Genomic DNA, 26,079 nt, shown 5'->3' with positions numbered 1-26,079 from the left:
TATTGGTCAAAGACGGTTCTTGAACCGTCGCAGTGATGTTGTTCCTCAGACCGTTATCCCAACACACTCGCCTTTGGGCGACCAGTTCGGTGCTGGTATCAAGACTGATAAGTTGGGTCCTAGAAGGGAGAGAATCAGATACTTTGCTCCTTTGGAGAACTAAGCTGGACATTTAGAGATGAATTTGAGACGGGGTTCGTAGAGTTGAAGGGAGTGAAGGGAGACAGCATGAATCTGCTGTTTCCATGGGTTTTGTTCTGGTGTAGTGGCATGGCGAAGCACAGCCTAAGCCATCTTGCGTTGTCATTACGTTGAATATTTGCATGAGACAGCACTGCGCTGTCGGTTGTTTCATAATATAAAAGGAAATGAATGTATTTGTAGTTTGAAAGTATTGGAGTAGAATGAGTGGAACCAGGATGGGCATAGGTAGTTAGATATGAGGAGAATCAACATGTTTATTCTTCGACTTTCTGGCTTCTCCTACATTTGCTTTTTTTTTGACTCGATTCTATGAGGCATCAATACACTCATATCATTGGTGTGTTTCTACGAAGCATCCTAAATCTGTTTTGGTGGCACTTTGGTTAAACGAAGAGCGAACCAATAAGTCGAGCTTACACTTCATAAAGGTGACATATCGAGCTTAGCTAGAAGGTGTTTCTACATGAACGGTGATTCCGAAAAAAGAGCAAAAAGACCACAGCAACACAATTTCACAAGTAATCTCCCACTGGGCTCCACCTGCAATACTCAATGTGGTTCAGGACGAATGATGATTGAACGGGAGACACGACTGACCTCTTAACTACATGGATTGAATCGAAACATGAGCTTCGCGTCCATCTGAGCTTTTAAGCGCTAATTCGATTTTCTATTTCTGCCTAACCTCTCCCACATGCTGAGAGACGTCACTAATCCATGACACTACATTTTTGCTCGATTTGTAAAAGACTTCTGAGTTAGCTTGTATTATAATATTTACCTTTTGCTCTTTATGGTTCAGCGCTCGAGTAATCCGCAGCCCATAGCCACATACTGTTGTTGAGTCACTGTTAAACAGCTGTGAGCCTAGGCTTGAATTGAGGCAGAGTTGACAGTAACATCCGAGTTTCGGAACTCGTAAGAGTTGGTGCTGGTTCTAAATTAAGCTTTTGGTCAACTTCTTGAGCAGAAACATCTTCAGGCGTTTCAGAGTGATCAACCAACTCCAGAGAAGGGACAATGTTTTGTACATCTCCTTCTGAGTTCTTCTCCTCTCCTGAAAAGGAGACAGGATCTTTCTCCTTTTTTGCCATCGAGGCCTCAGACACCGGCTTGGGGCTAATTTCAAGAAGAGTCCTCTCCATCCTCTTGATTGACAAACAGATGGCTTCTAACTCCGGCTTGAAGTTCATTTCAACGAGAGTCTTCTCAATTCTCGTGATTGAAGAAGCAAGGGCCTCAAGCTGACCACTCGATTCAGCCAGTGTTTGAGATGGGACGCTTTTGCTCGAGTCTTTCTCGTCAATGGTAGTAATTTCAACAAGGCTAGGTTTCGAGTCTTTGCTACTGTTTGTAGCAGCAACACTCAGAATATCTTCGGGCTGATGAACTCCTTTGACTGAACCTTTCGGATCAGCGTCTTCTGTTTCATAATCAAACCAGTCCGGCAATCCTAACTCCTTGCGCCGGGCAATTTTTTCCTCACGGAATTTCTTTTTGCAATACTCGATGTAGACTTCTCTAGGTTTTCCACGATATTCTTCAAGCTCAGGTGTAACTCTAAGTTGGTAGTTAACAATCTTGTTTCCTGCCAAGTCCACCCTCTCAAAGTGAGGTGCTGTGCACCACTCGCTATCATTGACGAAATATACCCCATCCGCCTTTGATTCTTTCTCTTTTGATAGTAATGCATGTATCACGGAATTCTCTCCTTGATGACATGACATATGAACGTTCATCTTGTGACCGAGCCAATGAAGCGTATAAGCAAAAGAGAACTGTGAGTCATTCCAGATACACCCTGTATTTGCAAAAGCCACTTTTGGTGCAGGCAACGGACAAACGTGATACGAAACAAAATCTTGCCAATCTTCCAATTCAGTGAAGACCGCGTCATACGTTTCATCTCGGCGATTGGGATGACCACCAAACTCTGCAGCAAATACGACACGTGGATTTGGTTTTTTTAAATCCAAGTCCAAAGCTAGGTTCAGCGACCGAAGGAAACAGGACATATCCCATAAATCTGAGTCTATAGAACCACCCTCTGTTGGGAAATACAAGAAGCTAGAAAAATAAATCGCCGATTCAGAGAAGTTCCTTGAAAGCTTGTTAAGAGATGATCTCAGAAGATACTCACATCTCTCGAGTACAATGGTACACTTTTTGGCTTTCTTCCTCAAGTTGACTGCCAAATCATTGTAAATGATCTCCTCCTTAGGAGAATGGATCAAATGCAAAGAGGCGCCTCTGTCTGCCAAGTTTTGCAAGGCTGCTCTTCCAACTGCAGAGCACCCGTTCATCACAAGATACCGAGTACCTTTCAAGTTGCGTTTGTACTCAAATTTTCTGGGCTTTCTCGAAAGAAACATGAAACGTTCGTCCAATTTGCGGATGAAAGTACGGGAAGCATACCATAGCACACTGCAAATGAAAATCGAAGACACCAAGGAAACCATGATGGAAACCATTCCGGAAAGAACTTATTTTGTGTCAGATGGAATGTACAAGAGAATCGCCCAAGTATATATGTCGAGGAACTGATAGCAGTTTCTGCCTGCAAGTGGCTCCTGCGTCCGATTGTTTCATACCTGTATGTTATGCCAGCTCTGCTTGGGTGCAAAAGACTCAAGTAGAAAATAAGAAATCAAAGAAGAGTTAAACAATTCTTGGGCAGGGTTGTTTAAGAGCTCAAACTACATAGGATACCCTCCTGTTTAACAAAATCTCGAGAACGCCGAGTCTATACAAAGTGTACTTTTGGACTCGAGAGGCCTTAGTATGGGTATTGCAAGTGGTGGAAATACACTTCAAAGCTGTAAAAATCAACCAAAACTGGATTTATGTCTTAACTTGAGCACCATTCACTCGTAGATTGTGACTTCGCTAAATTGGGATTCATTTTAATGGTCGCCAGTCGCGTCTCCTTCCGCGATGAAGGGTGTGACATCATTTTGGTCCTTATCAAAAAAATGGCACAAAATCTATTTGGCACCTCGTATAGAATTGTCGCTAGATTTCCGAACTAAGGATATCGAGATAAGCTTTGGAAATGACGCTTGGGCAAGACACAACGAATGAGGAATTCTGAATCACGACTATAGACCACAGAAGGTGTCATGTCTCTATTGGCCTGGTAATTGGGCATACGAGGACCAGCCAACATCTCGTTAGTAAGTCAGGTAGAAATTTAAATAGGGCTATCTATGGTCGGTTGTATAGAGCAACTAACATAGGTTGTCTGACTAGAGAACAAATTGAGAGAATACATGACCAAAGATTGATACCCAGAGATTCAGATCAAACAAACAACAAAATAGTACTCTACGAGTTACCCAACAGTTTTGGACCATGTTAGATTCATCGCCTCCTAGCGCTCCCTGTATCTGGGGAAGCAGACTCGAAGCTAGGATATTAAACTATCGCTATGTCTTACATTGAAGAAAGGACATTTTTCTGTCCTCTGGAATAAAAAAAAATATTATTAAATAGTAATTATGTGAATACACTTGGTCTGATTTCAATTATAAGCCCAAGTTTCACAAGAGCGGATGGAATCCTTATTGTGGCAAAAGAGGCTCATGTCTCCAGTACCTCCTGAACCAGGGAATACAGGTTCTAACAAACATTACCCCCTTACTAACAATTAAAGCAAGGCAGAATGTTCCCCCAAAAATGATAATCAGCCAAGAAAAGAAGGGGGCAGAACTCTTGGAGAACTCGAGGCGAAGACACTCAATCTCACTAGGATTTGTCTTTTTCTTTATCTCGTTTGCCTTCTGTAACACACCGGAGAAGATGGGATACAGCCACAAAACTATCCTCGAACAAAAATCCATGACAGCTGCAGCTCGACACCGAATATACTCCAGAACATATTGATGGCGGAGATTCAGTGAGATAGCGTCGCGTCGATGGATGAAGTTTACTTTGAACCTCAACAATTGCCTGGGTACCTCGCTGTTTTGCCAACGAACAAATTCGAGATGGCTACAGAATTCAGGCATTTGCAAACTTTTTTCTGAAAAACGATTGCAGCCAATTTGCTTATTCAGGGAGATCAACCTATCAATTTGACTCTGCATGATTGTTGCATGAGGTTCGACGGATAAATCAAAATTCCAGACCAGCATATTCCAAGAGTTGCTGCTCGAAATTTTTGACTCTATGATATCCCTCTCAAATTTAGTGGAAACAGCTTTCATCTTATTAGATTCTTTCTGGATCCTCTCAAACGCGATTTCCCGCTGAGAAAGATCAGGGGCCACAAAGTCATTATATGTTTTCACATCAGAGTCAAGTAGCTTATCCAAGACCTCTGTGGATAGCTTTGAATGTTCAGTGTTTTCGCACAATGCCATAGAAGTATAGTTCTGAACATTGAATTCAGAAAACGCCTCGCTTTTGTATGGCTCAACTTCAACAAGGAGCTTCTCCAAAAATATAGCTGCCCGACAGCACCGGTTATAATGAAAGAAATAATAAACCCATGATAAAGCGCCAGGTCCAAACATTCGTGCAAAGTTGACAAAACCAATGATGTAATACAAAATTGTCGAAGATTTGTAGGCCGCAGGCGTCTCGGAGGCATACAACTCGTAGGCAACTGCGATGGTTTCCCATTTCCACTTCTCTACAATTTCGGAGATGAGAGGACTTGTTGTGGCCAACCTTTTTGTTCTGGCATCCCTTACAATCTCCAACAAGAATTTGGAAGTATTGCAATGCTTCTCCATAACTTGGTTCAAGCTCGATAAACAGATAATATCGAGCTTCTTAAAAAGCGCAGTTATGGATTTATGGGCCATCGCGTCCTCTTCATTCAATGCCCTTCTAAAATCTCTCCGTTTCTCATTTGATTGGGAGCTCTCGAAGTTGGGGTTTCCGGCGCTTCTTTGTCTCTCGTCAATGAAACTCGTGCTGTCCAAGTTTACATCCATCAATTGAATTCGATGATGTTCAGTTGATTTCAAGACTTCAGAATATTTGAAAATATTGCTAGCTGCGCAGTTTCTTCTTCCTATCGAAAGATTCTGATGGTTCTTGACGATCTGTTCGAATTCTTTTCGTTTTGCTGTCAATAACAGATGAGAAGCTTTTTTTGCTACATCACTTGGGTTTTGGAATTTTGGTTCAAAATTATCCAATTCTCCCTGCAAGTATTCCAAAATAGAAGAGTATTCAAGTTCACATGAGAAAAACTCCTCAACAGTGTACATCTTCATGTTTCCATGAATGGTTTTGCTAATGTAACCAAGTGATTCGCACGCTTCAGTAAGATCCTCAGAATTTTTCATTTTCAAATAATCTTTCAAGCTCATTTTCGCTGATTGAGACAGAGGTGTTTCAGACATATCGGCGGTCAGCGACAATCGGGAAGTCAATCAACACAGACTCACTCAATCACAAAGACGTCTTGAATGTACCAGTACCAGATTGAAAGAATTATGGGTGTAAAAAAGATGAACGTATATGAGTTCCGTCTTTCTTATATTTGGGCGGAACACTGTGTGTTTCAGAGTGTGTTCACGGAGTGTTTCAGAATGCAGACCAGAACCAGGCGCCACATACTGAACACATGACAGGAGCAATACTATTACCTTGATTAGCAGGACCTGGATTTATATTATAAATTATTGAAAGAAATACTGAAGGTACTTCTGAATGTCGTACAATTTGCGATGCTTGATTCCCCTTCTATGGAAGCAATCACGGCTCAGGTATCATTCCTCGGCACTAAGATTAAAATCAGTCTCTCGTATACCACAATTGAGAATATTTGCTTTACTTTGGTGTAGCGATCAGAAAAGAAAATACAAGATTGGGTTCGAATCAAACCCTTGTGTGTTGGATGTAATACGTATGCTAACTATTGTACTGCGCAAGTCTGTTGAATTATATATAAATGTAAAAATAGTTGTCGAAGATTTCATTATCATCAGACCTCTATTTGGTACCTCATGCTGTAGTACCGCTGAGTTGTAAGAAAATCAAGATCGCTTTGAAGCTGGGATAAGACATGGGCCTAGATAATATAGAGAACGACAATAACAGCTCTTAAGGCCTGAGATGGCTCACTGGTATCTCTCGAGCTCACTAGTGGGGCAATTAAGGATATTATAACTGCTATCTACATTCGATTTTATAGAATAGGGAATACAAAGCTTAAAACTAAAACAGTGACCGAGAATACGTATCAATACTCATGAAAGTTCAACCTCACATCCGCTATCAAATTCATGTCATTCTTAATGCGTAAAAAATTGTTGTTGTGGGGTCCTTGCGAAGGTTTCCTGATGACCTTAATCAAAGGAATAAAAGAGAGCATCCACACTTTGGGGTAAATCAATAAAACCATTCTAAGAAACAGCTCTCCGTTGTAGTTCATTAAAAATAAACACATACATAGGTGCGAAAAAAGATTGCAGCACCACAATTTCACACATGGTCTCCCACTGCATTACTCAGTGTGGCTCTAAGTGGCTTGACTAACGTTGATCGGACGGGAAACAGTATTTTCCACTTGATATGGCCGCAACCGTAAGTCAAAATTTTAAAAGGTATAACACCAGCAAAATGTAATGATCTATCTCTCTCGGACTTCCACAGTAGTATCGCATTCAGATGTTAAATATTTATATTTTGAGTCATCGGATTGGTGAAAGTGCACTCTCGTAGGAATACTATCTACTGATCTCACTACCTACAAGTGCAAGTGATCTGATATACTTATCTCCACGAATATTCATTGTCAAGCTTCTTACTTATTCCTCTCTATTTCAATTGAGGTCCGCTTCTGGCGAAAAATTTCTCCAGCCAATTCAGATTGACAAACGGAAATCACCAAACGGAAATCTGTCAGCGGAAATAGGTGACACCATAAAAATCAAAGGTGAAAAAATTCTGCAAATGATTTAACCAATGTACATAACTTAAACATTTATTCAACACCATCCAATACTCACTACTTCCTCATTCAACGTCTACAACTGTATACTGTATGGGGCCGTATCTTACCCCATGCTCCTTTCTCGTGCTTTAAAACCACTTTCATTTTACAGATCAATTGCAACAAAAATGGCCAAAATTGAGTGGGCTGTGACTATCTTTGACAAGCCAGGTGCTGACAGAACAGCCGTGCGTCCTCGCCATGTGGCTGCCATTCCAGACGCCGTCAACGCCGGTGTGTTCACCGCTGCCGGTGCCATCTACAAGGATGTGGAGAAAACCCAATTTGCTGGCTCCACGTTTCACATGATGGCCGAGTCCAAGGAGGAAATTGCCGAGATCTTGAAGAAAGATATTTATTACGAGGAGGGGATCTGGGACATCGACTCGATTGTGGCCTACCCTGCTGGAATCGCTGTGCGTATTGCCAAGCCCATGGCTGGTGTTAAGATCTAGATGTATAGTTTGAATGCAATTTGATATTTTTAGTTTGCTTGTACACACTGTCGTTTCTGGATGATCTCAGTCGTATGGAGGGCGACCACTAAATTCTTCGAGGTGCACAACCCTCTCCATAATGCTACAGTAAAAGTCAAGTAAGTTCACATGTGATTATTCTTTCATCTCAGGCTATTCCTATCTAGCTGTATAAGTCATCATCTTCGGCATCGGCCCCAAAGGCAGCACCAGTGCTTTCACCACCCTCTGCGTTTTCGGAGAATCTGAAGTTGGTGAATTGGCCACGAGAAGCCTGTAGTTGTTGTGCGTACGATTCGTACCTACGCAAGTCGGCGTCTGAAACGGAACGCTTGGCGGTCTTCATGGCCTCCTCAACATGAGCTCTGGTGATGAATGGGACTGGGTCCTCTTCTTCCTCCTCTTCCTCAGTCTTGACCTTGTCAGTCATTTCAACATCACCTCCCTCTTGTGCCTCGGTCTTAGCACGTCTAATCTGGGCCTCGATGGAGTCCTTGATAGCAAACTTGGCAGATCTTTGCACAATGTAAGACAAATCAGCACCAGAGAAACCGTTAGTGATCTTGGCGATTTCACGCAAGTCCAACGATGGCTCCAATGGAGTGTTACGCAATTGAGCTTGCAAGATAGACAATCTTGCAGTCTCGTCTGGCAATGGCACGTAAATTAATTGATCCAATCTTCCTGGTCTCAACAACGCTGGGTCGATTTGGTCAGGTCTGTTGGTAGCACCAATGACAAACACGTTCTTCTTTGCATTCATACCATCCATCTCAGTCAACAACTGGTTGACAACACGGTCAGAAGCACCGCCGGCATCACCATGCGATCCACCTCTAGCCTTGGCGATGGAGTCCAACTCATCCAAAAACACGACAGTGGGGGCAGCAGCTCTAGCTTTGTCGAAGATGTCACGGATGTTTGACTCTGACTCACCGTACCACATACTCAACAACTCTGGACCCTTGACGGAAATGAAATTGGCAGAAACCTCGGTTGCAACAGCCTTAGCCAAAAGGGTCTTACCAGTACCGGGAGGACCATAGAACAAAACACCCTTAGATGGTGCCAAGCCAAACTTTTGGTATTGGTCTGGGTGCAAGACTGGGTACTCGACGGTTTCCTTCAACTCGCTCTTGATACCATCCAAACCACCAATGTCATCCCAAGTGACGTTGACGTTCTCGACAACAGTCTCACGCAATGCAGATGGGTTAGAGTTGCCCAAAGCAAATTTAAAGTTATCCATGGTAACACCCAAAGAGTCCAAAATCTCGGCATCGATAGTGTCTTCATCCAAATCAATGAGATCCATCTTCTCACGAATCTGTTGCATGGCAGCCTCAGAACACAATGAGGCGACATCGGCACCAACAAAACCATGAGTCTCGGAGGCGATAGCTGCCAAGTCGACATCATCAGCCAATTTCATGTTTTTAGTGTGAATATTCAAGATTTCAAACCGACCAGCAGCATCTGGAACACCGATATCAACCTCTCTATCAAATCTACCGAATCTTCTCAAGGCCGGGTCGATGGAGTTAGGTCTGTTGGTGGCGGCAATGACCACGACATTGGATCTGGCCTTCATACCATCCATCAACGTCAACAATTGCGAAACCACTCTTCTCTCAACCTCACCATTAGTCTTGTCTCTCTTTGGAGCAATAGAGTCAATTTCGTCGATAAAGATGATGGCAGGAGAGTTCTTCTCGGCCTCTTCGAAAGCTTTTCTCAAGTTGGATTCGGATTCACCGGCCATTTTCGACATGATCTCCGGACCATTGATCAAGAAGAAGAAAGCACCAGTCTCGTTGGCCACAGCACGAGCCATGATGGTTTTACCAGTTCCCGGAGGACCGTACATCAAAATACCCTTTGGTGGCTTGATACCGATGGATTTGAACAATTGAGGGTGTCTCAAAGGCAACTCGACCAATTCTCTGATCTGGGCCATTTGCTTCTTGCATCCACCAATGTCGTCGTAACCAACCTCGTTGATGTTGTTTTCTTCGTCTTCTCTGTTGATTGGCTCACCCTCACAGTGGATGATGGTGTCTTGAGAGACAATGGCATACTCATCAGGCTCCACCTCGACAACCTTGAACTCGACCTTTCTCATACCACCTCTGACTGTGAATAAGTCGCCTTTACGCACGGGTCTGTATGCCTCTACGAAGTATGGCTTCAAGTACACGTCGAACAAAGAACCAGTGATACCCTCCACGGTATCCTGGATTGGCAAGACGGAGATTCTAGTGGCATACTTGATGTCGTGGCAAGGGTGCACCGTAACGATATCACCCAACTTGACACGCAAGTTGTTACGCACACATCTGTTAATTCTAACTACTCCGTTCTCGACCTCCTCGTCGATCAACACAATCAACGCGGTGTCCTTCCGCTTCTTGCCCTTGACAATCACCGTGTCACCACGGAAAAGCTCCAAGAGCTCCATTGTCTCAGGAGACATGGTGATGACGGAATTGTCGTCGTTGACAGCGTCGTCCACAATCAAGGCGTTGTCCTTCTTTTTTCTGCGCAAAATGGCGGTGGCAGTTTTATCCTCTTTGGCTTCGGCGGCGCCGGAAGCGTCCAACAAATGCTTTTTCGACTCGGTCATGGTATGTGTATTACTAAGAAGAAAAAGCGTATAGTAGGGATCCACTATGCGGTGAGTGGCAATGTAAGATCTGGTGAGGGAATGTACTGGTGTGGTGGCATGAAAATATGGGGGGAGCGGAATTGGCCCAAAAGTTACGGGCGCACGTCTTCAATAATTCGGCGATTGCAGCGAAAATTCGGCAATTGATTTGTTTATCGGTACTGATATAAAATTTTGCTTTGGATTTGAATTTTGGAGGTTTTTGGGCTCACAATGGGTATTCGGCTGGCCCAATACGACGGTGCGACTCTGAGAGGTGTAAGTTCCATAGGGTTCTTTCAGATAGCCATGAATTGCAGCAATTGAAATTTCGAATTCTTTGTGATTTTGAGAAAAGAAATTCAATTGCATTGAGATTCGTTTCGAAGAAATTTGTGTAAATTTTATCCGCTTTCTGGTGTGTTTGTGTTCGTTTATGTGCTTCCAGGCTGCAGTGGTAATCGCCGAGGCCCAGTATAATTTATGCCAGCTAATGGTAAGAGTCGCTGTGCCCGGGTCTTTTGCAGGATGGTCAGAACTCACCCCCATAAACGCCTCTTCAAGATTTCTTGCAATAAAATGTAGAGAACGAAATTAGGACCAATCGGAGAAACCCATTTCTTGTCGGAGATAAGGACTTGGGCAACGACTAAAATGCAAGCTAAACAAAACTATTGAAAGGGATTTGTTCGAAATATCGATCAATTTCAACTCGTTTAAGATTGAAATTTCCTTTCTTTCAAAGGCACTCACCTGCCTCCAATCGTACCATCCTCACCAGCCCTCAAGCGCTCCCCCACAATTCCAATTGAATACACCCTATTCTTACAATGGCCTCTTCAGCGCTGTGCATCTTCTGCAAAATTCTCAAGGGAGAAATCCCATCCTTCAAATTGTTGGAGACCAAGTTTTCCTACTCGTTCTTGGATATCCAGCCAACTGCCGAAGCGCACTGTCTTGTCATTCCCAAATGCCATGGAGCCAAATTACACAATATCCCAGATGAGTATTTGGCAGATATCCTTCCAATGGTCAAGAAATTGACCAAGGTGTTGCAACTCGATGAGAACAACACCCCGGAGGGCGAGGGTTACAACATCTTGCAAAACAACGGAAGAATTGCTCACCAGGAAGTGGACCATGTCCATTTCCATTTGATCCCCAAGAAGGATCTGAAGACTGGTCTTGGTGTTGGCTGGCCAGCTCAAGCTACTGACTTCGACAAGTTGGGTAAGTTGCACGCATCCTTGAAGGCTGAGTTGGAGAAGTTGTAGGGGCGGCAATGTCACCAGGTAGTCTCCACCTATACCAAACGTTATTGATATTGAATTGAATTGAATTTGATTGAATTCGATTGAATCTAATCGGGCAATTGCGGTCCCAATGTAGATGTAGATTGTGTACTTCAAATGTAGAAGCTAAGTTTGCAAAAGAGACAATGGCGTAGAAAGTGACCGGAATTTGAGAAATTCTATACAGCAATCCTCTTGATTTTCTTAATTGATTTGTCTTTTATCATTTCATGTTTCACTGCTACACCTCTACCAGAATCGAATCAGACCCTGCACTCTTTGTCTGCGAACGCAGAAAACAAAAAAATAGCATTTGTATTGGATGTTTTTTGTTTTGCAAAATCAAATCATTTTCCCTTCCCCAATTTAGCATACGTGGCACACATGGTCATTCTTGCCACTCCACACTCTAGATAAGCCTCTCTACACTACTGTAGTACCTGCTTCACATTCAGCATACTACTCTTCTTTAAGCTACAGCAATAATCGATCAATCACTATACAATAGCAGTATTTGCTCACATCTATCAATTCCATAATGTCACAGCCTGAATCGGATTTCAGAGCCCAGTTTGGAAACTGGACTTCTCGCATAAATACAAGAGCATCGAACTCTTCATTCCCAGCGTTTCTGGATTGGGGAGACTATGTCAAGTCGGGTGCAAATGATCTCTACGATTCTTTGCCCATGTACAACACTAGCACGCTGTCAACACAAGAACCCTCGTGGTTCCAACTAAGTAGGTTTGAGAGAATAGTTGGGTTCGGGTGCTGCCTCGGAGCCTCTATCCTCTGCTTTGTGTTGAGTTTCTTTTTGTTTCCTGTTCTTGCATTAAAACCGACCAAATTTGCTTTTCTTTGGCTGATGGGCTCCCTATTATTCGTGGTGTCCTTTGGTATTCTTCAGGGGCCTAACGCGTATCTCAAACACATCTTCAGTGCTGGACGGGTCGTGTTTACAATTGTGTTTTTTGGCTCGGTGTTGACTACCATGTATTGTGCAGCAATTCTCAAATCCACCATTTTGACTATTCTAGCAAGTGTGGTGGAAATCTTCGCCATTCTCTACTATGCGTTCAGTTACTTCCCCTTCGGAGCGACCACCATAACCTGGTTCACGAGCTACTTTGTTGGCTACATTGGAGGAGTGTTCGCCGCTCTCTTTTGATGGATCTTCTAAACCATTATATGTACACTTCCACCTCAAAGTCCTCTTCAAGCTCCGTGTCTCCCACGGTTTGGTCCAAACGTAGCGGTTCACTATCGAAAACTAGTCTCGGATTCCGAACTGTAGCCGGATCTATACCCTTTTGTGACAAATAGTGTAGCAAGAGCTTGTTGATTGGGGTACTTGAGTTCACCTCAACCTCAACGCGCTTGTTGTCTTTCCCTTTGAGAGCAATGACAAAGTAATTATCGCTGTTGGCTTGTGTCGGCGTCTCTTGTAGAGGCTGAGTTACCGGTACGTCGTCCTCTGATTCATCTTCAATGTCAATTACAAGTGTGTCAAGTTTGACTTCCGCCACACCTTCCTCAGCATCTTTGAACTCAGGGTATATCGACTCAAAGTCGAGGACATGTTCAGTCGGTATTAATAAGCACGTAATAACTGTGATACTGCCATCCTTCGATGGGTTAATGCGAAGCGTGCTGGGTTTGGCAAATCGCTTGAGTTCGGTTCGTCCCTCCACCCACACCAAAGCCCCATCTTGCCAGCAAGACCGCGCCGCCCGGCTTCTTCGATTTGCATTCAACATATCATTTATCAAGTTTTCAAAAGTGTAGTTTCCATGGATAGTCTGTTCCTTCTCGAATGTTGGGTGTATCTTAGAGACCACGCGAACATTGTAATGTCTTTTCAGTTCGTCAGTCAACTTCTCCTTGGAAAGGTGACTGAAAAATTCGTTTAAATCCGAATCTTCGTCGCCCTCCAAAGCAACCGTTTGAATTTGCGACAGCCGTAGGCTATTACTTTGCAGGCTTCTAGTTTGGCGCAACTCTGGCAGTGTCTGTTCTTCTAGAGAGATTGGTGCACGCATTGTCTCATCCGCAGAGTAGAATGTATTTAGATCATCGTTGGGACTGATACTTCCCAATTGGATTGTTGGTTGTGGAGATTGTGGATGTGGGGTTGTAGCCGAGTCGATGGGCAGAATCAATGCCGCTTTGTCCTTTTGCGAGTCAGCTGACTTCAGCTTTTTCGCCTTCTTGATGACAAAGAAGTCGTCGTCATCGAAGACGAATTTCTTCTTCTTTTTGGGCAGCTTTTGTGTTTCTGTGCTGCTCATCTCTGGAGCGTATATAGAATGCAATGCGAATGAGGATGAGTTTATGCTGAGGAATTTTGGCTTAATGTATTGTGTGCAATCAAGTTTATTTAGATTTGTGTCAATTATCTATTATTTCTAACATTTTCATGTTTTTTTTCCGAAGTGATCAGAATTCTCGCTGTTGTTTGTATGTTGACAAATTTGCTTGGATCTGGGTATACTGAGGACATAATTCAAACCTAGTACGAAAACAAGAAGTGAAAATTGGATAAAAATATCCATTATCAATTTCGAAGCTGAGTTATGTTATGGATTTGCATTGGCAAAACATACAAAATTTCCGTGATGCGTATTTTGATATATGGGGTGCCTCTTTGACGTAAACAATAACATCTTCACACTACGTAGAACACTCTTGCTTATAGGAAACTTTTCACCAGTTCCAATAGCCAATTACATTAAAATAGAATTCATTGAATTGAAGGACTAAATTCGATTCCATTAATCACCCTTGCAATACTCAAATCTATAGCTGTTTAACATGACTCTAGATCCGAATCAAATCTTGCTCAAATCCGAAATTGGCCGGATCAGTGAGATCAATTACGTCGCCAGATTCAACCAAAACTTCGGCTACGAAGATGGTGTTTTCGAATTTCTTTTAAGTCAGAAAGATCTATGGGCTGACAAGCTATTCTACGTTCCCGAAGAGCACTTCACTCAATGGGTCAAGTCAGAAAGCCATCCTGTCAAAGATGTGCCTACATTGAAAGCTGACCAATACATTTCAGATTACGAGCTGCAAGAGATTACAAAGGAGGAGTTTATTAGCAGATTTCACCCAATAGACAACGTAGACATCAAAGTGACAAAATCTGGGCTGGCCTTGGATTGCTCAATTGCAAATGGTGAAAGCGCTCATCTCAAAGAGAGCACCGGTCGCGAAAGTGTAGCTATAAATGTGGGTGGCCGTGTGACCTCACTCAAATGGACTCACTATACCTCCACATCTTATCTAGCCGTCTCTATATTAGGAGGCGAGTCGGATCTAGAGAAACTAGTCGCAGATCCAAATTTGAGTATATTCCCCGACGCAAGAAGGAGCAAAGGCGCCCTCAAGGCGGCTATTCAGATATGGGAGTACGACCACGTAACGTCGTCTTTGGTTTTGAATCAAGTGATCGACACCTCGGCCTTTGGAACGACTTCATGTTTGCGATGGGTCCCTGCGCATTTTGAGCTGGATGTGATTGGCATACTTTCAGCCGTCTTTACCGACGGTAACCTTCACTTCTTCAAAATCCGACCAAAGACACCAGGACATCAGTACCATGAAGCTACCAAAAGCTCTCATATGATATCGGCAACAAAGCAGCGTCGCGAAGATAAATCATCATGCACTCCGATAACTGCATTCGATTTTGTTGATCATCTGAAGGTAGTCATTGGCACATTCGATGGTTCAATCGCAGAATATGTAATTCCAGATCCAGCCACTGACGGTGGATCGGCTTCTATTCCATCTTTCAACCAGTTCGTTTCAGATGCGAGTGTCAAGTCTGTCACAGTAGGCCGGGTGGGGGCTGCACATGTAATTTTAATCCACTCAATGGGGAATCAAAGCTTTGCGTTCCATTATGAGAATATGAGACTCGGTCGAGCAGATGTTACCTATACAAACTCTCTTGTCAGACCGACATATTGTGAAAACCTCAGATGCTTCGTTTATCCAGACAGCGCGGAAAGTTTTAGTATATTCTTTGCTAGACATCCGCAACTGAAAGGTTCATTGATCATGAAATCAGAGCTCATATCATCATTTCATACCAGTGAATTTTTGAGTCATCCTTTTGCAATTGTCGGAAATGTTCTTGGACAGGTTTTCGTCGTAAACATGTCTCGGCGGATATTTGCATTGCCTAAAGGTCAGCTGAAATTCGTTAACCCTCTCAAAATTTGGACCCTTCACAAATCCTCAGACGGTTCTGGATTGGTTTTAAATGGAGATTATGAGCTAGTCCCTTCGGATAGGAGTTCCGTCATGTACACTTTTACTCCACCAGAAATTGTCATTTCGGCTGCTGCATGGAACGAGAATATCAATGGAAGCTCAGTATATGCCATAGGAACTTACAGTGGTTTGCTTGTCGTGGAAAAATTAGACACTGGCAAGTAATTATTCAATCATAGATTTTGTTTATAGAATCAATACCTTGGAATGGAAGGGTCAATCTCCGAACTCCATCTATCAATTCCTCCAATGAGGTCGTATACTTTTTTTAGCCCAAATTGGTCCTTCAATTTTCTAAGTGCATATCTTGAATCGTTTCCGTAACGACACATGACCAAGATATTGTCCAGTTCAGGACTGAACTCATTAGGCAAGATGTTTTCTAGCGAATCAGCGCGCGATAAAGTCCGCTCCCAACCTGAGTTGACAGCATTTGGGAGACGTGTGATTTTGAATTGCTCTTCTGGCCGAACGTCTAAGATAATTGTTTTGGGATCTTGAGCTAACAATTGCCGAGCTTCCTCGGGAGAAAGCCGCTCGTCTTCGGAAACGACGTTGTATGAGATCTTGCCACAAAACGACAGATAATTGATAGTGCCACTGAGGATGTCTCCCTTAGAGATTGTTGGATTAAGCCCGCAGACCGCACATTCTTGCTTGCGGCCTCTCATTCTGAACGACCTGATTGAATGCTGCGGAAATGCAGAGTATTGTAGAAGGAAAGGCAGAAAATTATCATCATAATAGTTCGTCAACACTTTAATTGCTTCTGTCGCTAGCATAATTCCCGTCAATCCAATAGCAGGGCCAAATACACCAGAGTCACCACAGGTCGAGACGGACTCAGGCTTTGGGGGTGTTGGATAGAAGCAACGATAACATGGGCCCTCGTTTTTAAAATTCAAAATTGTAACTTGGCCATGAGTCTTGACACCGGATCCGCTGACAATTGTTTTTCCAGCTAGAACACTTGCATCATTGATGAGGTATCTAGTAGCTGGAGTATCTGTGCAATCCACCACAAGGTCGTAACCTTCAATGATATTAAAAGCGTTGCTATTTTCGAGTCTCACAGGATGTGTTACGATTTCCACATTCGGATTTAGTTCGTTCAAGTATGACTTGGCCGATTCACATTTTAGTATACCCACAGATGTGGTTCTGTGAAGTACCTGCCGATGCAAGTTGCTTTCATCCACTGTGTCGTTGTCTAGTATACCAATTTTCCCGACTCCAGCAGCTGCAAGGTAAAGAAGCGCAGGGCACCCAAGTCCTCCAGCACCCACGACCAATATTTTCGCCTGTCGGAGTTTTAATTGAGAAGGAAGGGATCCAAACTCAGGCACAATCATTTGTCTCCCATAACGCCTATATTCTTCCAACGAAAGAGAATCCAGGATTTTCTCGCTTGGAACGATAGGCGATTGACCAAGCTTCAATTTCAAGGCATTGTTTTCTTCCTCAAGTTGTGCAACCTTGAGACGTAAAGCCACTAACTCTTCTGAATCGTTCATTATGGAAGTGTCTATGTAGCTTTGTCTCTATATGTGAGAGCTGCAGATCAACTGCATTTATTTCGATTAATAACTATAAACCCAAACGGATCTTGAGTGTGTAAACCACTATATCTCTTATGCACTAGCGATGCCACCTGAAATGCACCTGCAGAGACTCATTCATCAAGGCCAGTATAAGATAGTGAAATTTCCGGATCAGCGATCAGAAAGCTCATGAATTTTAAAGATTCCAAATTAAATCTTAAAGATTTCAAAACTTTTTTCAACTATACCAAAAATCAACCGCATTGACCGTATCAATACTGCTCGGATCATTTCACACCAGATTGCTTATCTGCAGTGTCGATATGGACGCTATCGAAACCTGGGGAAATGAACGGCTTCCGACAATACGAGGCTTCTTAGAGGCATGATGAGAGATGCAGAAGATTATAAGTTGACGCTTTTTGATTTGCCACATGAAGTATTGGAACAGATATTCTGTCGCGTTTCGGGGAAAGATATCAAACTGTTATCTTGTGTGAATCGAGAATGTCGAGACAAGGTTTCTTTCTATCTATTCAGAAAAATTCGTGGATCGTGGGAGCAGCTCATGGAGCTTGGCGACTCCAAAGTGTCTTTTGACCAAAAGAATTACGTGCGCGATATCGAAATTACATCTGCAGAAGCGAAATATGAGTACCAGACCAATGCTCTCCGAAGAGTACTCAACCTGTCGGTGTTTCCAAACGTAACTGGCGTGAGTGTAAATTCTAATAGTCTGTCTTTCTGGCTAAAAAACCACGATTGCCCGAATATCTCAGTGCTACTGTTGTACCTGGCGAGTTCATCTCGTGGTAGCGAGAAGTTATTCCACCTTTCTCATGTAGACCTGTTTTCCAACTTGCGCAAGTTGTATCTCAGCAACTACAATTTCAGATGGGGCCAAGACGACGAGGTTCAGCCCTTGTCGGCGCTTCAAGAGTTGAATCTATACAATTGTACCTGGGAGTACCCCTTCAACCTAGCACGGTTCAACCAGCATGACACACTCACATCGCTCACTATCACATATTCCGATGACAATACATTTGTGCTTCTGGAAAGATACCTCGACTACCTCCGAACGCCTTTTCAAGGCCACCTGCATTCGCTCCGACGTGTGGATCTAGCCTTCACTCATTGCAGGCTCTACAATGGCCATCTTAGCCCTACGGTATTATACAACTTTCTCGAATGTTTCAGCGGTCTTGAGGAGCTAAAACTTAGAGGCTGGGCCACAAATTTGGAAAGCTTGCGATATGTTCTCTTAGCGAGAGACTACGAAGATCCGTTCAATCTTCGAATTGAGGTTGGCTACGAGGATGAGAAGGCGATCATGCTTTTCCTACACCAGGTAAAAAAGCACAACTTAGAAGTCAAGGTTGCGATCATGGATGAAAGCGATCAATTATAGATAATCACATAACAATGCATTTATTATTTCTGCTCGTTCTCAAAGTACTCTTTGATCTTGTTTTTGCAGCCAAACCCGTACACCCCAGTGAATTATTTCAGTTGAGGAATCATAGGTAAAAAGAAAAGAAGAATGATTCTCCCAATTCTCCTATTGTTTGCCCCGCTCACGGTATGGGCGAATACTGAGACATGCATGTTCAAAATACCCTACTACTACAATATTCCTGTCGACACAGAGTCCCAGAATCGACCGGGGATTGCACAATTGAATGAATCAACATACGTAATCGACTCCCATCCTATACTCGACATAAACAATTATCAGCTTTCAGAGAGCAGCCTAAAATTGCCTTACGATTACAGCTCCAAAGATCCCCGTCGTTTGTTGGTCAAACTTAATAACTATGGAAACGACACATATGATGCCAATGATGTAATCAATGTGAAATTGTGTTGGCCCGCCACGAGTCCTTTCAGCTTTCAATTAGACCATCATTTTGTACTCACACGCGAATTGAATCCAGAGGCTGCCACTAATCAGATGGATATCTATGTCGAGGTGATATATAGTGCAGATTTCTATGCGGTCAAACCTATCGAGGAAAACACTGTGCCAGTCATATTAGCAATTAGCAAACTACCGAATCGGTTCGTGCCAATTCCGATTGAATTGTATGACTACATCTTGTATGCGATGGATTTGCTTATCTTTGCAGTGACGCTTCTACCCATTGCTCAACGGTACATAAGAAGCATATAAAGTGGACACAATATTAGCAGCACAGGAGTGGCAAATCACTGAGTCATCTAATAAAACAATGCATTCAAAAAAGTACTGAACCTAGGATGGACTCAGACTGAGCTCAATCATATCCTCAGCGTAATTTATGGAAGATATCATGCCATCGGAGTTCTGCAGTCAATGAACTAGGCCAAGTCAAGGACATCAAGGAAATGAAGAAACAAAGCGCAAAAACTTTTTCTTTTTCAATTTTATTTACCATCAACAATCGCTACTTCTCAAACCCTACATTCTCTAAATAAAACTCATCTGATTCTCATAACCCATTTCAGCCATATAAGCCTCTTCTAGAAGTACATTTCTGCTGCAAAAGCCCTGACCGTGAAATAATCACATTGACCGAGCGCGCGCTAGTCATGTGAATTTTTGGGCTCCTCTTGCTTCAGTTCCAGTCTTCGTTTCCTAATATAAACCACCGTGCACTCCACAGCAACTGTGTAGTGCAGGTACCACCGTATTTAAGGTACAACTACTGATTACTTCCACCACCCATCGATTACTCGTATTTTGCGACTTGAATCGGTGCATTGTCTTCTTTAGTGTTACTCCTAGACAATTGAAGTTGCTGCTGCGTTCTTTGTGCGACCAAATCGTGTCAATTGCTCAAGCTATCAGATTACTGTTTGCTCCTTTGAACAACCCATTTAAAGCATCTAGAGCTGTGGTATCAAGCCAGACGTCATCCATTGGGCTCTTCCCTGCAACAAGCACATACCAATTCTCCGAGAAACTCACATTGAGAGCGTTCAAATACACCACCTGATTCTCCCAAGCCATGTTTAAGAGAAAGTCTAGATACAACGTGGCCTATACCGGCGTCGACCATGTGCCGCTTCCTTCACAAGAACCAGATAGTGGAGCCACGGCTGCTGCACGCTCAATTGGTGAGTCGTTGAAAAAAGCTCAGCCAGAACTCTACGGCAAGCCTCAGGCCCAACAGCAGGCAGCACCCCAATCGCGCAATTCGAGTCTCTTAAAGCGAAACTCGTTGCTTCTGTCCAACAACAAGGCTGCAGCCTCTCCAAAGCCACAGGCTAGAACTGGTGCTCACCAGGCCCCCACCACCCACAGACAAGCACCACACAGGGCGCCAAATGGGTCGAGTATCCAAGGTGAGTCAACTAGATTGAGCTCTCTCAATGCAAATAACGAGGCTCGTTTGCGTGACTTGAAGTTACTGCACCAGCCGCAAGGCCTCGACCATCAAGCACCTGTCAAGATGATAAAGAAGTACATCCCAACCCCCAATGGTATCCAAGTGATTGAGGTTCCAGAAAGTTCGTACAAGCAGGAATTAGCCCGCTCTAACTCAATGCGCTCTGGCTTAGCCATTCGTAGTGGTCTGTTGTCTCGCCATACAAGAACACCTTCTCTCAACTCATCCTCTGGTCATAGACCTCCTAAAGTTCAACAGAATGTCAGAAAGTCGCCTGGACTGCGGCTCTCGTCTTTCACAAATCAACCTAGCATCGCAGAGGAGCCCGATATGCTAGCGGAATCAAGAGAGGAAACCATTCAAAGAATCAAAGAACTGGCTTACCTCAAGTCTGAGCTCGAGAAGGAAAGACTCAGAGCGAAAGAACTCGAACAACAGCGTTTGGAGTACGAGCAGCTCGAAAGCTTGCGCGCTCAAAACGAAAAAATGTACAAAGAACTTCAAACATTGAGGGAGAAGGATCATTCTAGCGAGCCTACTAGCAACGAATCTCCATTACCTAAGACCGTTGATCCTAAGTTACTTTCGAATAACGTCGAGGAGCTCCCTGTATTGAACTCGGACTTCGTGGATTTTTCCAATCTCTCTGATAGGGCCGAAGAAGGTGATGACGAAGAAGAAGATGTACCAATTACTCACGTACCTCTTGCAGTAGACGAAGTAGATTTGAAACATGCCAAGAATGGGAATTCTGGCTCTTTCCATCGTGACTCATTTGTTGAAAGTGCATACACAATTGATGACGACTTCTCTTCCCAAGAACACCCCACATTCACTTCGGAATTGGAAGTTCTCGAGACATATGAAGATCAAGTTCCCCCTCCGCTTGCGATGGAAGACAAAGATTTTGGCATCGAGGAGATTGCTACCGAGCATTTTGACTCACCAAAGCTCGTCGACCAACAACTACCAACTTTTGAGCCGCCAGCCATTATTGCGGACCCAGACGCTGATGAACAAAAGACTATTCTGCCCACCTTTGATCCTGTTCCCGAGGTTATCAAGGATTCTATTCCGATCCCAAATGTTGCTTCTTCTATTCGATCCATTTCTAGCATTGATTCAAAATCAAAGCCTATCAAATCAGCAATGAAAAATTCAAACCCCAAACCATTATCCAACAAACAGGGAGTGGTTAGCCCGGCAGAACAGGCGTATCTCTCTTTGACGACCGCCGAAAACACACGGCTCAACTCGAAGTTATCAGCATCTCAATTGAATGGCGGCGGTTTAGAACCTAAGCCTACCGTTAAATCTCCTCCTCCCTCGGTGACAAACACTCCTCTGAAAAGAATGTCTCAAACACTCAGAAAGCAACCTAGCGCTTCCAGTTTTGCTCCTGGTGGTATGTCCAATCGGGCCATGAGACCTAGAAGACATTCTGACATACCTCAGCATAAACCCGTAGAAGCTACAAGAGATGTTCAAAGCGGTGGCATGTCCTCTAGAAAACTCAGAACCGAGCCACAACCAATTGCTCCCCATCCAGCTATGAGCCCCAATTATCAATCACCATCGAAGCAAAAAGCGGCAGCACTTTACGCGAAAGCAAATTCGCGTCCTATCTCTCATTTCGAGCCATCTTTGAGAAGAAAGTCCTCATTCTCAAGAGAAGCTGAGCATCCAGATGGCACTCCAATCGAGCCTCCTCCTAAGCCTCATATGCAATCGTTGCGGTCGCCTGTTTCTAAGCCATCCAACACTGTGCATAACACTGTGCATAGCACTGGGCCTAGCCAATTTCCAGCCTCAGCTGCTGGATCACATCCTGTCGTCATTCCTAAGCCAGACCCACTTGCTTCGATACCAAAAGGTGTGCCTCCAGCTTTGAGAGGACCTCAACTGAATCACGGAGGAAACACTAAGTTTAGGTCCAAGATTGTCGATTCCGATGACGAAGACGGAAATGTTCCATTTAGTTCTAGCATTAAGCCTTCGCGTTTTGTTGATTCTGATGACGAGACTCCAGCTGTCAATGCAGTGCCTGTCAGCAATGTCAGCAATACTAGCAATGTTAGAAATACCACGATGAGGCCACTTAGGGAGTCAAAGACTCTGAAGAAAGACGAGCCACCCAAGGAAGAAAAAAAGAAGAAGAAAAAGCTCTTGAAGAAGCTTTTCGGGCTCGGCAAATAATTTAAGAACTACGGTGTAATAAGTAGAACTTACCATCTCCGATAAATAATTAGATACAAACCGTTACGATGTAATGTATTTCACGTGTGTGTATGCTGAGTATATGAAGAATATGGAGATTGCTACGTTCAATCAAAGTCAATGAGGTTATCATTGGCTTTTTTCGAGGAGTGTTGGGTATCGGTTCTGATATCATGAAATTGGCGGAGATGACGGCTATCATCCGTTTTTGAACTGACTGGATCTGCTAGTGCTTGCACCTCTGCGGCAAATAGGAAATCCTTTTCGCTTTCGTCAATATCTATCGCGCTGAAGTCATCATCTCTGTCATCATCATCTTCAATATGAGATTTGCTGCTCTTTCGAGATTTCAAAGACGAATTGTCACTAGATAATTGACCTGGATGTGCTGCCGAGTCCATACGGCGGCGGACCTTCTTTGCTACTTCTCGCCCATCAGCCAAGAGCCCATCGAACATATCTCTTAGGTTCCTCATAGGATCAAATCCATCCGTAGGGGTATCAATATGAATGGAACCACGTATGGTCGAACTGAAGAGAAGCTCATATGTCTCATCTGCAAGTATAACCATTCTGAAGGTTGGGAGATTGAGAAACACTGGCAATCGAGGATTCAAAGCTGCATTGTGAGATAATTTGTGGTCCACGGGTAAGTCGCTGATGAGTACGTCCTCTTCGTGTGGTTGCGCATATTCAAAAGCTCGTTGGATAAACGTGCTGGCTGCAGATAAATAACGCTCAATTTGCATGCTTTCAATTTTTTCCTTGTCTATGTCAATGTTTGACGGTATAGGAATAGGATCTTGGTTCGAAACACCAACTGCTTCTTGTTGTTCACATATCTTGTCAGCAATTGCGTTTTCAATCGCCGTAGCAGTAAGTGCATCATGCAACTTGCCCATTTCCCAAGGCAGAGTGATAAATAGAAGATCTTCTGAAATTGTAAGGATACCCTCGCGATCAACTTTCCCATTTTCACAATACAAGGCGAAAAAATTGGATATTGACGTGAGCAAATCAGGTTCTATGAGTTTGTTGAGTCCAATTACCAAATCTTTAAGGGAAAGCTTCGAGCTATCCTCGGAGCACCAGTGCTCAAATAGCCTTTTCAAGAAGCGCTCTTGTTTCTGGAAAGTATTGTCATCTGTTGGCTCCGGATCTATGAAATCGCATATTTGGCTCATGAAAATTGTGAACAGCTCAAATTCCATAAAACTCGATCCTCCACTCACGGTGATTTGTTGGCGTACAATGGAATAAAACCTGTCGTAAATAGAAGACACATCATCGTTCGAAAGATTTGCGATTCTAGGTAAATTCCGCAATTCAGTGCGCTTCACAAACTGAGATATATTTCCGAAAACAGTGTTCCGATGCTTTGTTCGATGCTTCTCAACCATTTCGTCGGTGATGACTGAGAATTCCCTGAACGCAACCAGGAACAAGTCCATGAATTTTGTCCTTTGTGCATTCTTTGGATTCGTAGACGAGGGCTCAGAGCGCTGGTCAAGCGAAGTGAAGTACTTCTTGAGGATCTGAATAAATGTGCCATCATCTGTTGTTTTTATAAGCTCCTCTCCATTTATTTTAAGAATGGCTAGAGCCACACGAAAAAGGGTGGTTGGACCTTCCATGAAGAATACATCTAAGATTCTGAAAGCAAAAATCAAAGGCATCGAGGTGAGATAGAGGCATAAGAACCATGGAAGGGAGATGACTGAGAGCTGGATGTCGTGCTTGGTAATGTGATTCCACAACACAGGCATCGTTTGCTCAACAAGAGACTCAAATACTCTCTGGTCGAGTAGGGTACCATACATAGTTTTGGAGTAATAGCCGGGAATGATTCGATCGCAAAGCGTGTTCAAACACCAAAAGGCCTGCTCCTCTGACATATAGATCAAAAGGGCCGCGGTGACGATATTCATAGCCTGGCAGTAGCCTATATCTGGGTTTTTCCAAGAGTATGCGACAAGGACTCGGCGCAACCTCTCAATTCCTTCTGGATCTTGGTAGGCTGCATACTCAGGCAAGGATCTATACAAATCTTTAGATATTTCCTCCACGGCAATCGAGTGTTTGTTTTCGTTATCTGTCAATAGTTTTTCGTATTCGTCCTTGTGATCAATACGCATATACATGGAACCACAATTGAGCTCCCAAATCTCACCACGAAGACGATTTGGTAATCCCACCCGCACCAACTTTGCAAATGTCGGGGTTTTAATAAGCGACAAGTTGCGGCCATCTGCTCTGAATAAGTCAAACCAGAGCTTCATTTTGGACCTGTCGCGCAACTCTCGCAGGTTTCCGGGATATCCAAACGTTAGTCCCAATCCACTGGCTGGAACTTGGTTTACGGTCTCTGCCGAGGGCACATGGTTTTTCGCCAATAAGTACTCTGAGTAGCATGTCTGCACAAAAAAAGCCATATTCTTGGCCTGTGGTTTGTTGGACTGAAGGGCACCCATGAGCTGCGAAGAGAAAAGCTCGCTTTCAGAGCGTAGCCCTACGAGATACAATTTCACGTTAATATGAGAGTGGGTGTGAATGCCCAACGCAAAGCCATACGAGCTTGCGGGAAGTCTCTCGACCTTCTTTATAGCCGAGAGATGGAGCACGAACAGGCAGCTTCTACCATCATATATATCTTGAAAAACCAAAAAATGGGGGGTCAAATACACTTTCCCCTGCGGATACGAATTCGTGCGGTAGGCCGCTTTTGTCGAATCCGCCAGATACCCCACTTCAACGGCAGATTGGTTGAGTACCTTCTCTCCAAGTGGAAGCCTATGCTGACGGCAAAAGAGCTCGTCTGGCGACACGCCGTCACTGTCTTTCCGCTCAATTAGCAGCGAGATGGTTGTGACAGCCTTGTCGCGGAGGCTCTCGAAAAACGACATGGTTGTGGGCGGTGTGCCAGGTGGTCTTGGTCAGTGAATATGTATTAGTCTAGGTGGTGCAGTGCAGGCAGTTCGCGGCGATAAGAATAGGACATAGGGGATATTGGGGGAATTGGAGCGAATACGAAATCGAGATTTTTGAAAAAAAGATCAATTGGATTTCACTCTGTACATTTCTGGAATTTGCTTTTTGGTCTGGGC

The 26,079-nt window shown here is 43.6% G+C and overlaps 12 protein-coding genes across 12 annotated transcripts; 7 read left to right on the top strand and 5 right to left on the bottom strand.

The window, feature by feature from the left end:
- Positions 1-3,764: 3,764 nt before the first annotated feature.
- PUMCH_002466 (uncharacterized protein) lies at positions 3,765-5,558 on the bottom strand (the record flags this gene model as incomplete). Its single annotated transcript, XM_063021476.1, has 1 exon — positions 3,765-5,558. The coding sequence occupies one exon, from the start codon at positions 5,556-5,558 to the stop codon at positions 3,765-3,767; it is 1,794 nt and encodes a 597-aa protein (XP_062877546.1).
- A 1,666-nt stretch (positions 5,559-7,224) lies between these two features.
- Positions 7,225-7,608, top strand: PUMCH_002465 (uncharacterized protein; the record flags this gene model as incomplete). Its single annotated transcript, XM_063021475.1, has 1 exon — positions 7,225-7,608. One exon carries the CDS (start codon positions 7,225-7,227, stop codon positions 7,606-7,608), a length of 384 nt encoding a protein of 127 aa, XP_062877545.1.
- A 184-nt stretch (positions 7,609-7,792) lies between these two features.
- PUMCH_002464 (uncharacterized protein) lies at positions 7,793-10,252 on the bottom strand (the record flags this gene model as incomplete). Its single annotated transcript, XM_063021474.1, has 1 exon — positions 7,793-10,252. One exon carries the CDS (start codon positions 10,250-10,252, stop codon positions 7,793-7,795), a length of 2,460 nt encoding a protein of 819 aa, XP_062877544.1.
- An 851-nt stretch (positions 10,253-11,103) lies between these two features.
- PUMCH_002463 (uncharacterized protein) lies at positions 11,104-11,547 on the top strand (the record flags this gene model as incomplete). Its single annotated transcript, XM_063021473.1, has 1 exon — positions 11,104-11,547. One exon carries the CDS (start codon positions 11,104-11,106, stop codon positions 11,545-11,547), a length of 444 nt encoding a protein of 147 aa, XP_062877543.1.
- A 556-nt stretch (positions 11,548-12,103) lies between these two features.
- On the top strand, positions 12,104-12,733 carry PUMCH_002462 (uncharacterized protein; the record flags this gene model as incomplete). The annotated part of the gene is made up of 1 exon (XM_063021472.1): positions 12,104-12,733. One exon carries the CDS (start codon positions 12,104-12,106, stop codon positions 12,731-12,733), a length of 630 nt encoding a protein of 209 aa, XP_062877542.1.
- Positions 12,734-12,749: 16 nt separating this feature from the next.
- On the bottom strand, positions 12,750-13,853 carry PUMCH_002461 (uncharacterized protein; the record flags this gene model as incomplete). The annotated part of the gene is made up of 1 exon (XM_063021471.1): positions 12,750-13,853. The coding sequence occupies one exon, from the start codon at positions 13,851-13,853 to the stop codon at positions 12,750-12,752; it is 1,104 nt and encodes a 367-aa protein (XP_062877541.1).
- Positions 13,854-14,376: 523 nt separating this feature from the next.
- On the top strand, positions 14,377-16,011 carry PUMCH_002460 (uncharacterized protein; the record flags this gene model as incomplete). Its single annotated transcript, XM_063021470.1, has 1 exon — positions 14,377-16,011. The coding sequence occupies one exon, from the start codon at positions 14,377-14,379 to the stop codon at positions 16,009-16,011; it is 1,635 nt and encodes a 544-aa protein (XP_062877540.1).
- Positions 16,012-16,040: 29 nt separating this feature from the next.
- Positions 16,041-17,360, bottom strand: PUMCH_002459 (uncharacterized protein; the record flags this gene model as incomplete). Its single annotated transcript, XM_063021469.1, has 1 exon — positions 16,041-17,360. One exon carries the CDS (start codon positions 17,358-17,360, stop codon positions 16,041-16,043), a length of 1,320 nt encoding a protein of 439 aa, XP_062877539.1.
- Positions 17,361-17,772: 412 nt separating this feature from the next.
- On the top strand, positions 17,773-18,798 carry PUMCH_002458 (uncharacterized protein; the record flags this gene model as incomplete). The annotated part of the gene is made up of 1 exon (XM_063021468.1): positions 17,773-18,798. The coding sequence occupies one exon, from the start codon at positions 17,773-17,775 to the stop codon at positions 18,796-18,798; it is 1,026 nt and encodes a 341-aa protein (XP_062877538.1).
- A 132-nt stretch (positions 18,799-18,930) lies between these two features.
- PUMCH_002457 (uncharacterized protein) lies at positions 18,931-19,560 on the top strand (the record flags this gene model as incomplete). Its single annotated transcript, XM_063021467.1, has 1 exon — positions 18,931-19,560. One exon carries the CDS (start codon positions 18,931-18,933, stop codon positions 19,558-19,560), a length of 630 nt encoding a protein of 209 aa, XP_062877537.1.
- An 817-nt stretch (positions 19,561-20,377) lies between these two features.
- PUMCH_002456 (uncharacterized protein) lies at positions 20,378-22,954 on the top strand (the record flags this gene model as incomplete). Its single annotated transcript, XM_063021466.1, has 1 exon — positions 20,378-22,954. The coding sequence occupies one exon, from the start codon at positions 20,378-20,380 to the stop codon at positions 22,952-22,954; it is 2,577 nt and encodes an 858-aa protein (XP_062877536.1).
- A 128-nt stretch (positions 22,955-23,082) lies between these two features.
- Positions 23,083-25,878, bottom strand: PUMCH_002455 (uncharacterized protein; the record flags this gene model as incomplete). Its single annotated transcript, XM_063021465.1, has 1 exon — positions 23,083-25,878. The coding sequence occupies one exon, from the start codon at positions 25,876-25,878 to the stop codon at positions 23,083-23,085; it is 2,796 nt and encodes a 931-aa protein (XP_062877535.1).
- Between the last annotated feature and the right edge of the window lie 201 nt (positions 25,879-26,079).

The sequence above is a fragment of the Australozyma saopauloensis genome, chromosome 3, assembly GCF_035610405.1.
Source record: "Australozyma saopauloensis chromosome 3, complete sequence".
NCBI lineage: Eukaryota > Fungi > Ascomycota > Pichiomycetes > Serinales > Metschnikowiaceae > Australozyma > Australozyma saopauloensis.
The sequence above is the reverse complement of the archived record's forward strand: the minus strand, read 5'-3'. Positions and strand labels throughout refer to the sequence as shown.